Source organism: Pleurodeles waltl, chromosome 10 (genome assembly GCF_031143425.1).
Source record: "Pleurodeles waltl isolate 20211129_DDA chromosome 10, aPleWal1.hap1.20221129, whole genome shotgun sequence".
Classification (NCBI taxonomy): Eukaryota; Metazoa; Chordata; class Amphibia; order Caudata; family Salamandridae; genus Pleurodeles; species Pleurodeles waltl.
In genome coordinates, this window is record NC_090449.1 from 572,999,629 (window position 1) to 573,012,070 (window position 12,442).

The 12,442-nt window shown below is 41.9% G+C and overlaps 1 protein-coding gene across 1 annotated transcript in view; it reads left to right on the forward strand.

Moving 5' to 3' along the window:
• Window positions 1–7,730, forward strand: part of LOC138261719 (5-beta-cholestane-3-alpha,7-alpha-diol 12-alpha-hydroxylase-like) — a 90,358-nt gene extending 82,628 nt beyond the window's left edge. Inside the window, exon 2 of the mRNA XM_069211023.1 lies at window positions 5,237–7,730. Coding sequence (XP_069067124.1) covers window positions 5,281–6,816 — 1,536 coding nt within the window. The 5' untranslated portion in view covers window positions 5,237–5,280 and the 3' untranslated portion in view covers window positions 6,817–7,730. The remainder of the gene's footprint in view (window positions 1–5,236) is intronic.
• The last annotated feature ends 4,712 nt before the right edge of the window (window positions 7,731–12,442 follow it).

Consider the following 12,442-nt stretch of genomic DNA (forward strand, 5'->3'; position numbering starts at 1 on the left):
ATTTCCTGAGATAATTATAACTGGTGAGTTTTAGTGGTTTTCCAAGTTTAAAACTGAACATTTCACCTAACTATAATGCTAGTAGTTTTGTGTAGTAAAGTAAAATGTGGTAAAACATTGTGTTGCAAATGTACAATGCACTGTAAAAATTATGTTGTAAGTTTCTCCATGATAAATTATTGCGTGGTATATTACCGATATTCCTAGCATCTAAAAGAGAGGTATTAATTGTTTACAATTGTTATCCCACTTTACATTCTTTTTAGATGGACAGCTCATCAAAAACCAAAGCAAAGTAGAAAAATGAAAGCTAAAACTCTACAGATGTTGGTTTGAATAGGAGAGACCTTGATCAGAACTGTGAGCTACCAGGAAATCTATTGCATGTCAGACTAATGGAAGGAAATCAGAAACTTGGAAATTGAGATAAAAGTGTCAATTTACTAAGTACAGCTCCTATATACTGTTTTCAGAAACTTGTAAATGACTTTTCTTTTTCCTACATGACTTTGTTGCACTCTTGACCTTATGAAGGGTGCCAATCCGCAAGGCTTTACGTTTTTAGTTGACTGGAGTCTCTGTTGACAGATATCAGTGCGTCTAGTCTGTGCTACAATGAGACTGTATTATGTATGGTGTAGAAGTAGCTCCTATTTTTTTAATGGGAAGAACACAGGCTGTTTCCTTTGTGTCTAATGTTGTATGCAATCTCTGTGAAGTAGGTCAAGTGTTTGGAAATGTATGTATTGTATCTCATTCCATGAGTGTGAATGATTGTCCTTTGCCTGACCGGTTGTGTTGGGCTCTGTTCCTTTGAGCGCCTCAGTTCTAGGATGGTGTGGTCTTGTTCTGATGGCTCTGCTGTGTATGCTTTTGTGAGAAGTGGGTTGTTCTGTTTGTGGGGCAACACTTTGCCAAATATATTACTGGTTGCTGTGTTGTCAGGGTTCTGTTGTTTTGGTGGCTCCTTTATCTGTAACAAGTGGGATGTGCTGTTGCGGGGCAGAACTTTGACAACCTTCTGACTTTGGTCGCATGTTGTGCGTATGTGAGTGGTCAAGTGCACTAGCAATTTTTCTTTTGCTGGATTATAAGCATAAATAAGTATCTTGATTGCTGGGCCTCTTAAGATGTCATGGTGATACATTATGCTTATTTATTGCTTTTTAGTACAGTGCACTGCCATACATAAAGTGGTTAATAACATTGAATTAAAGAATGTTTATGATTTAAAGAATTGGCAGTTTGGTAAGTTGCTGGTCCTTTCATATGAAGAAACAACAAATGAACAAGATATTGAATGTATTCAATCAGGCTTAATAGTTTCAGTAGTGTTGGAACAAGATCATGACTTTGGTGCTGATTTTTTCTTGGTGTGGCCCATGGAGCACTACTGAACTATAGTCTGTAAAAGATCCCAAATAGCCCCTCGGGTAGCTGTAGAGAAATGAGACTCTGGGTGGCGGGGCAGAAGAGTCAACAGCTAGTCTATGCTGTAATATGCAATATATGCAATATTTTGGAGAAAGCATTTTCACCACCAAAATCGCATCATTTACATCGCATTTACGCAATCTTTCATTAGGTTCTTTTTGGTTAGCACTTTATCTATGTTGGTCAAGACTGTCTTTTAATTATGGACTTGTGTTTTTGTATTAGAAAGGATTGGAATGTGTAGGTACAAGTATTTATGATCTGAGGAAGGCACTATCACCAATGGCCAATGATCGGAACTGCTGGCTTCCTTCAGTCAGGAAATCTGGATATCAGGGGAGAGGGGTTATTCTAGAGTCCACCCAATCTAGCATCAAAGGAAATTAATGCTGCTCATTGTGGTTGAGTAGGTGAGGGTTGGGATTGTATGACTTTTTTTAATCCTGGTGTCCAATAGAGCTTCGCCACTGTAGCTGTACCACAACAGAATTTGCCCTTTGACTCTATTTTATGTGTAGGCCTTGATGTGCATGAATGCTAAACGTTGCTGCTTCTTTCCATCATGATATAAAATAGTTAGGATGCAGGAAGTGCATGCATCAAGCGAGGTAAAACATAATAGTATACATAGATTGCTATCCAGAAACAGGAATCCTTCTTTGTGTAAAAAACCTTGAAATTAGGATGCGGATACTTCAAGGTGTTGACAGTGGGTGGGTAGGAATTTTTAACTTTATATGGCTGAGTTTCCTAGACCCCAAATTTCCCAATTCCATATGAGTGATTTGTTCGGTCCAGTTTTCTTGTTGCATCTGGCACCTGTAGTGCAGTGCATCATAATATAAATACTTGACAGCAAATACCAAATTGTAAATCAAAAATCTGGATTGGATGCAATATGGAATGGCTTGCTCATGAGTCATCAGCTTCAACATGTGCAAATGCCATAGTGGCTAAACGGTAGACCATAGCAAAGACATAGGGTCTAATTTAGAGTTTGGCAAACAGGTTACTCCATCACAAATGTGCTGGATACCCCACGTGCCTTGGTAGAAGTGCAATATATCTTAAGGCAGATGGGATATCTGTCACATTTGTGATGGAGTACCCATTCACCAAGCTCTAAATAAGTCTCAGAGCAGTTGCAACAAATGTCCTTATGTTAGCAAAGTAAATACATCAATGAACACACACTGGCTGTAATCTAACAAGAGGTGTTTCATCATTAAGTCCAACACTGTTTAACATCTGTGTCATCCAGTTACATACCTGATTAGATCTCTTGGCTTCACCACCATTACTTAAGCAATTTGCTCTAAAAAACATATCATGAAAAACACAAGTGCTGTGAGCAACAGCCACTCGCGTTCTGGCTGTTCTTGTTCAGCCTGCATAAAAGTTTACTGTAAACAACTCATAGTTACGTGAGGTTACATCATTTGGGGAATTTTGTGTAGCAAACATAAGTGACATTTTTGAAATTATGCAAATTACCTCAGCATTATAAAAAATTCACCAGGTCTGTGCAGTGGCGTAGCGTGGGTTGTCAGCACCCGGGGCAAGGCAAGTAATTTGCGCCCCCTAACCCGTGGATTTTAGCACTCGAGTCTCTTCCAAGATGTTGCGCCCGGTGCGGCCGGCCCCCCCTGCACCCCCCACGCTACGCCACTGGGTCTGTGCTAAAGGGTAGTTCAAATTTTGCCTTACGGTAGTGCCCCAATGGATGTTAGAAAATGCGCTGAAACTAAATTCTGACAAAATTTAGAAACAAATCCTGAAGGGTCTTCTGGTTGTGTGGTCCACAGACTGGTTACTCACATAACTACACAAAAAAACCTTTAATTCTTCGTGTTGAGTAGGAAGCACATTAAAAAATTGATATTTTTAAAATTATTTTCTGTTGGGGAAGTCATGTACCCATGGACTACATTTCAGCCTCTGTTCCAGCTTTCACAGGGGTTCGGGGTTGTTTTGGTACCCATTTCATGCATGACGGCCAGAATGAGTTTCTGGAATTCTTTACTCAGGGCATCCGAAAGCTGCTACGGTGTCCCAATCTCATTTGTGAATAATTCACCTGGGATATGTTGCCTACCCGGTACCTCCTTGTCACGCTAAAGGATCCAGGATAAGATGGACCACAATAGCTAACAGTGGCTTTAGTTCACTGTTTGCTAGTCAGCTGCTCTTGTCCTTCTTGTACCTCATACGGGTGCAGGACAAGAAGGACCAGGCAGCTGACAGCATCTGTGATGGCATGATCAAAATTGTGATTGTGGTTTTGGGGCACCTGACAAACGATCTAATTTAATTGGGGAATCCCCTCTTCTGCCTTTACACAAAAATGGATACTCACACAGGGGGGCTAAGAAGGTGGGGGACCTCAATTGGCATTGTGACACCCTTTTGGCAAAGTTAGATGTCGATTAGTTGACAGCCTAAGGTTACCACCATACCCCAGCCCTTAAAGAAGACTGAGTTTCTGTAGGCTCCTTCTGCTGGGTAGTGCATTTCACAAAAAAGCTTAAATCATAAGCAGCAGAGATGTTTCACATGAATGCTGCTATGGAAAAGCACATCGGCAGTTGGATTATATTTATTACAATTATTAGTAAATACAGTAATTGAATTGTGAAGTAGGAAGTTGATATGATCCCACTGAGAGAGATACTCTAAATTTAACAACTTAAATGTTGCGCTACCTGTACAGCAGAGATTAATGAACTGACACAGTTATTGATGGCTTTTTGAAAACAGGTATGGTTTATTTATTTTAGAGCAATGCTGTTCAGACTGGAATGAAATCCTTATACTCAGATCATTTTAAGTTACCGAATAAGGCAGAGTTGAACAAGATGGAGAAATATGAGCATTATGTGTAAAGCAAGAGGCTGGAATGAAGCAGTGTTGGCCTATACTCTAACCACTGTGACAGAGAACTGGGAACCAAGCCTCATTTTTATGAGGTACCGCCATAAGAAGATTCCAAGCTCTACGGCTTGGTTTAATAAATTGTCCCGGTCTTTGTGAGTATGAGAAATAAGTATGACTAAACCCAAGGACCAAATCCCTGTTTGAAAGGCTCCTGTGGACTGGACAGAATAGAAGAGATGATCCCTTTTATTTTATTTTGTCATTGGTACTAGACAATTCACTGGGTTCCTGGTCCCATTATCGAAGTTATGGGACAAAGAAATGTAGGGCATCACCACTGTAGTCTTCTTGGATGCTGATTCACTATGCACATTTGCATATGTTATCATATGGGCCCTTAAAGTCCGAGAGGAAACGGCAATAGAAATTTCAAAATGGCTGCTACTCAACAAATAGCTAAAATCAATTGGTTTATTGCTGTGACTTACGCTATTGGAAGTGAAAACCAAGTGGAATGCTTCTAGAGGGCTGTCAACCCTATTGGTTTGAAAATTGTAATTTAATGACAGCATCTCTTAGCCCATAACAAAATCAAAAATATGTTCAAGAACGATTTCGTGAGTATGATAATTTGGAAATAGCATATTTTTGGGAGCATGATCATTTGGAAATAGGAAATTGCTTCTTGGACCTGCTAGTTCGTATAGAAATACTCAAAATACGTATCCGTATGGAAATCTATTTACATTTTGAAGAAGAGTTTTTCCGTAAATAATTAACAAACTAAATGATATTTGTATTGACTAATACAGGGAAGTCAAATTATATTTGTATTTCTTTTTTGTATATTATGTAGAGTTAATCTCTGAAACAAGTTTTTGAATGATTGTAGTGAATACAATTTTCATACATATCTTTTGTCTTTCAGGATTCTTCTCAGTCTTGACTTGGTGGGAAGACATTTTTGCAGAGATGGCTTTCTTTGTCCCAGTCCTTTTAACTCTCTTGATCTCTGTTTTGGGTGCACTTTACCTTCTGGGAATGTTTCGTAGGAGAAGACCTAACGAGCCTCCATTGGACAAAGGTGTTATTCCATGGCTCGGTTATGCTTTGGACTTTAGAGATAATAGTGCCCAATTTTTACAAAAGATGCAGAAGAAGCATGGTGATATTTTCACTGCACAAATTGGAGGCTACTACTTCACTTTTCTGATGGACCCTCTGTCTTTTGGGTCAGTAGTGAAGGAGGCACGGTTTAAGATGGGTTTTGAAGAGTTTGCTCATGAATTGGTGGCTAGGGTTTTTGGCTACCACAATATATCTGGCGACCATAAGCATCTCCAGACATCAAGTACGAAATACCTAATGGGAGATGGACTTCTGGTCATGACTCAGGCAATGATGGAGAACTTGCAGAATCTGATGCTTTACAGTGTTGGTTCAAGGCAAGGCACTAACATCTGGCAGCAAGATGGACTTTTCCATTTCAGCTATAATATTGTTTTCAGGGCTGGATATCTCTCATTGTTTGGAAATGAGTCGGCAAAGCAAGCAGGAAGCACAGAAAAGGCTAAGGAAATGGATCGACTTCATTCTGAGGAATTATTTAATGAGTTCAGAAAGTATGACCGCCTCTTCCCTCGTTTGGCTTATGCCGTTCTTCCACCCAAGGATAAACTAGAAGCTGAACGTCTGAAAAGGCATTTCTGGAACAAGCTGTCTGTGAAGAACTGCAAGAACAAAGATAATATAAGTGGGTGGATCTCTGATCAGCAAAAGTTCAGAGATGAAAATGGGATGCCAGAGCACATGCAGGACAGGTTCATGTTCGTCCTGCTTTGGGCCTCACAAGGGAACACTGGACCATCTAGTTTCTGGCTTCTCGTTTACTTGATGAAGGATCCAGAAGCAATGATGGCAGTGAAAGAAGAAATTGACAATGTTATTAAATCATCTGGTCAAGTGGTAAAGCCAGGGGGTCCACTGTTGAACCTCACTAGGGACATGCTGTTGAAGACACCTGTTCTGGACAGTGCAGTGGAAGAGTCTCTGCGACTGACGGCTGCTCCAGTTCTGATAAGAGCAGTGCCGGAGGACATGAATCTAAAGATGGCAGATGGTCGGTCGTATGCCATCCGCAAAGGAGACAGAGTTGCCCTCTTCCCTTACGTTGCTGTCCAGATGGACCCAGAGGTTCACCATGAACCACATGTTTTTAAGTACAACCGCTTTCTTAATGCTGACGGTACAAAAAAAGTAGATTTCTACAAAAACGGGAAGAGGGTGAAATATTTCTCAATGCCTTGGGGTGCAGGATCCACAATTTGTCCTGGGCGCTTTTTTGCTGTAAACGAACTAAAGCAATTTGTATTCCTAATGTTCACCTATTTTGAATTTGAGTTGCTCAACCCTGAAGAGGAAATTCCCCCAATTGACGAAACGCGATGGGGATTTGGTTCCATGCAGCCAACTCATGACATTACGTTCAGATACCGACCTCGTTTATAAAGCAAGTATTATTTTGAAATTCGATTTTGAGAGGTCGAATTATTACTACTGAGATGCAATAGAGTAATTAAGAGCCAGAGAGAAATAATGATGACGTTTCTATGTAAATAGCCTGATAAGATCAATTTCTAAATTAATAAAAACAGAAAAAAAAACATTTTTACCCCTACCATAATCTCATTATCCAAAATATTTTTCTTTAAACCCTGGATTTAGCATTATCTATTTTTATTTTTGCTTCTGTGTTTACTCTTATGTGCTTAACTCTCGGTACGTACACTATCTCTCTAAGCCTTCACTGGCATCCCACAAATATGAATTTGCTCCACTCTTAAAGAACCTCAATTTATGAAAAGGGCAGAGCATTTGTTCGGCATATTCAACACACAAGAGCGTCTGCTTTAGTAGTTTACATTAAAGGACTGATCTTATAACAATGCCAATGATGACTTAAACTTTTATTTCCAGAGTTGGTGAACTATCCTAATACCACTCGGGAAAATACAGATACAACGTGTCTTGGATTCTCTTCCTTGCAAAACTTCCTCTCTCTATTCTGTGTCCAACAAGTCAGACTTAGGGGTAATTCAATAATACTTGTGATATTTATCATTTAAAAACTGCGTTTCCACTGCACAAGGTTTTATTTGGTGTAATTCATGGAAAAAAAATAGAAGGTCTTTGTAAAAATGGTGCAAAATATATAATCCTGACTGAAGTGCAAATACCTCTTTGAACCCAATTAAGCCTTACCAGTTCAAATGTAACGAGGGCCTTAGATGTGTTTGTAGGCCACTAATGTTTTTGTTTTGTATATAAATTAATTTTCATTTCATACAATTATAAACTGACGTCTTTTTTTAACCAATTTTACTGATTAATACATAATAATAATAAAGTTGTTGCTCCAGGTGTCAGCTTGCATTGTAAATTGCCAACCTGCAGTATTAGACCAGTGAAAAAAATTACATTCTGCACACTAAGCTATTGCAATTAAGGCACATATTTATACTTTTTTAGCGCTGCATTTGCATAATTTTTTGACGCGAAAGCGGCGCAAACTTACAAAATACAATTGTATTTTGTAAGTTTGCGCTGCTTTTGCGTCAAAAAGTGGCGCAAATGTGGCGCTAAAAAAGTATAAAGTTGTGGGTCTCGCTTCACATTACAGCAATATATGGGGAGAGTTGCAAGTCACCAAATCTTTTTTGTATGGTGTGGGAGGCTGGCCTGGTTTCTAGTGGGTAACTTGGGTAGTTACACCTAATACCAGGTCCAGTTATCTCTTATTCGTGAAATGTATTAGTGTTCTAGTAGCTTAGGCTGATAGAGGTAGCTGTAGCAGAGCAGCTTAGGCTGAACTAGGAGACATGCTGAGCTCCTGCTATACCACTATAGTTAGAAAGTACTTATACACAAGTAAGGACAATACTCAGTGTTACCAAAAATAAAGGTAGTTTATTTGGGTGACACAAGGCCAAAAATATCTTAGAGGCAATGCTCCTTCTGTAGATAAGTATTATACACAATATATACACTAGACACCAAAGTAAGGTAAGTAATTAGACATGGGATAGTGCAAACAATAGGAAATGCTTTAGAATGCAATGGGAGAAAATAGGTCAAGGGGCAACACAAACCATATACTAAGAAAGTGAATGTGAATCACAAACCCCCCTCCTACACAACTGTAGTGTGTAGAGAATCGCTGGGAGAGTAAGAAAACCACAAAGGTAAGTAAAATACCCCACCCCAGAGCCCAGGAAAGTAGGAGTAAAGTACTGCAGGTTTCCTTAGGACACACTACAAGTCGTGATTAGAGTTATTGCAATAACCAAGCAGACTGCAAGCAACAAATGGTGGATCCCTGGACCTGAAGACCTGTAAAGAGAGGAGACCAAGTCCAGAAGTCACAAAAGGTTCCAGGAAGGACAGGAGCCCCTTCCAACCTAGAAGAGGGTGCAAAAGGAGAGTCTACGGTTGGAAGAAGACTGCAGAAATGCACCAAGTCAAGATGGCTGCGGGTTCCTGCATGATGCAATGGGTGTCCCACGTGGAGATATTGGAAGCAGGCGAGGTTTGGTGCTGGATTCTCCCAATGAGCCTTGGTTTAAGCAATGTTGTGGATTTTGTCAAAGTGGCGCTGCCTGGACCCAGGAGGGACCTGGGGCCTTAAATCAGATTGAGGAGGCAGAGTGGGCTCCCAACACTCTCAGAGATGACCAGGCAGCACCCACGGAGGTCCTAGGACATGTGGACAAAGAAGGTGCAAATTGCGGTTGTTGCAGCTCTACAAAAGCAGGTCCCACGCTGCCAGAGGACAACTCAGTGAGTTGAGCGTCACAGGATAGAGTGCTGGGGACCTGGGCCAGGCTGTGCATGAAGGATTCTTGCAAATAGTGCACAGAGGCCTCAGGAGGTGAAGATGACACGGTCCACAGGGGTACTGTCGCAAACATGGAAGGCAAGCTCTTACCTCCTCTAAATTTGGACAGCAGGACCTTAGGACAGTCTGTGTCGAAGGGGTCCACCACCTGTCTTTCAAGGAGCAAGCTCGTCACCAGGAGAGGAGTCCAAGAGAACCGGTCATCTTCTTAGAAGGTGCCTGCTGGAGCAGAGAAGTGACTCTGTCACTTCATGGGTGATTTCTTCGGTCCTTCTGTTTCAGAGTGAAGACAGGGAGTTCCCAGAGTGTGCACACTGTGGAAACTTGCAGTTGCTGGCTGGAGCTGAAGTTGCAGAGGAAAAGTAGCCGTTCTGGATACTTTGTTTTTGTTACAGCGGTTCCTGGAGCAGTCTGCGGTCGATCCGAGGTCAGAGGATTAAGTAAAAGTTGCAGAGGATTCCTGCTGGAAACTTGCAAGAAGAATCTGAAGAGAAACCCACAGAAGAGACCCTAAATAGCCCTGAGAGAGGGATTGGCTACCTTATCAGGTATGGACCTATCAGGAGGGATCTCTGACGTCACCTGCTGGCACTGGCCACTCAGAGGCCCCCAGAGTGTCCCCACACCTTGGAAAACAAAATGGCTGAAGTCTGGAATATACTGGATGAGCTCTGGGCACCACTCCTGGGGTGGCGATGGACAGGGGAGTGGTCCCTGAACCGGTGTAGACTGGCTTAAGCAAGGAGGGCACCATCTGTACCCTTCAAAGCATTTCTAGAGGTTCTGGAAGGCTACCCCTCCCAAGCCTGTAACACCTGTTTCCAAAGGGTGAGGGTGTAACACCCTCCTCCCAAAGGAAATGCTTTGTTCTGCCTTCCTAGGACTGAGCTACTCAGACCCCTGGAGGGCAGAGCCCTGTCTGTGAGGTGACAGCAGCTGTAGCTGCAGTGCAAGCCTCAGAGAGCTGGTTTGGCAGTACTGGGGGTCCATGGTGGAGCCCCCAGGATGGATGGAATTGGCTCCGCAATACCAGATTTGTAATCGGGGGACAATTCCATGATCTTAGACACCTTACATGGCCATATTCGCAGTTAACATTGTGAAGTTACAGATAGGTATTGACCTATATGTAGTGCACACGTGTAATGGTGTCCCCGCACTCACAAAGTCCGGGGAATTGGCCCTGGACTGCAAGGGGGCACCTTTGCTAGTGCAAGGGTGCCCTCACACTTAGTAACTTTGCACCTAGCCTTCACTAAATGAAGGTTAGACATATAGGTGACTTATAAGTTACTTAAGTGCAGTGAAAATGGCAGTGAAATAGTGTGTGCACTATTTCACACAGGCTGCAGTGGCAGTCCTATGAAAGGATTTGTCTGAGCTCCTTATGGGTGGCAAAAGAAATGATGCAGCAAATAAGGATCTCCTGGAACCCCAATGCCCTGGGTACCTTGGTACCATACACTAGGGACTTACAAGGGGGGTCCAGTGTGCCAATTGAAATTGGTAACTGAAGTCACTAGCCTATAGTGACAAATTTAAAAGCAAAGAGAGGATAAGCACTGAGGTTCTGATTAGCAGAGCCTCAGTGACACAGTTAAGCACTACTGACAACACACACATTAGGCCACAAACTAGGAGCACTGGGGTCCTGGCTAGCAGAATCCCAGTGAGACAGGCAAACACACTGACATATAGGGTTTTCACTATGAGCACTGGGGGGCTGGCTAGTAGGATCCCAGTGACACAGTAACAACACACTGGCATACACTCACAAACAAGCCAAAAGTGGGGTTAACCATGCTAGAAAGATGCTACTTTCTCACATATGGTATTACATTTCCCCGTCTGTGCCCCCTTCCTTTCCTCCATCGTTTTCCTTTTCCAGTATTAGAAAGTATAAATGCTGGCCTGCTGTCAGTATGCATGACCAGGCAGTGAATTTAGGGCCAGATGTAGCAAAATACGTTTCTGCGACTTGCAAATTGCGAGTCTGAGCGACTCGCAATTTGCAAGTCGCAAAAACTGATGCAGAATGGTGTCACAAACACCTTCTGTGACTCACTAGCGAGTCCCTGCACTCACAGGGATGGTGGCCTGCTGTAGTCAGCAGACCTCCATGTCTGTGACTGCTTTGTAAATAAAGCAGGTTTTTTTTTTTCATTTTGCAGCCAGTTTTCCTTAAAGGAAAACGAGTTGCAAAATTAAAAAAAAATACCGAAACCATTTGTTTTTGTTTTTTTCAGAGCAGGTAGTGGTCCATAGGACCACTGCCTGCTCTGAAAAAATATTTTTGTCGACATTCACAAAGGGGAAGGGGTCCCATGGGGACCCCTTCCCTTTTGCGAATGAGTTACCACCAGTGTGACACTGGTGGTAACTGCGAGTTGGTTTGCGACCGCATTCGCGGTCACAAAGCAACTCTGAACTGCGATGCGAGTCGCAAATAGGAAGGGAACCCCCCTTCCTATTTGCGAGTCGCATTCACAAATTGCGAGTCGGTACCGACTCGCAATTTGTGAATGAGCATCGAAAAAGGCTTTTTGCATGGCGCAAACTGCGATTTTCGCAGTTTGCACCATGCAAAAAGCTTTCTACATCTGGCCCTAAATGCTTTTAAAACATGGACATACTTAACACCCTAAATTGTGGAGGCCAACAGAGGGATTGTCCAAACTAAAGGAAAATATGTAGGAAGTATGGTATTTTCTTTCTTTTCTCCCCTCTTGTCCCATTTTGCTCGAACAAACTCCTTTATCATATTCAGTTTTACCCACCCATGCAGATGCATCTGAGTTTTAAGAAAAATCAATATCTAGTGGCCACCACCCTAGTACACCTATGTGCTGTGGCCATTTAGGGAAAATCACTGGCAAATGCAATAGAATGTGCAGTTCAGTAGAGGCTGTATTTAAAAGCAGAGTGATTTTTTTCTGGTCTTGTTATATATGATCCTCCTTCCCATAACAGTCGTTTCCAGAAGTTCATCTGTCTGACCATTAAATCTGAAGAAAGCGGCTTTGCAAATGTGTTCCTCCACTCTGTTTGGGAAAATGTATTTGGGAAACTTTCTCCTAAGACTGTTGCCTAATTTTAAAATGGGTTTTAGCACAGAATTATCACTTTCTTGTTGTAAACATACCCCGTAGCCATCAAGTTAAATATTTTTTAAAGATAGTTCAACTTGGATCAGCATTTTCCTGTCACAAGACACTGTTTACAGTTCTGACAAGTAAAGCC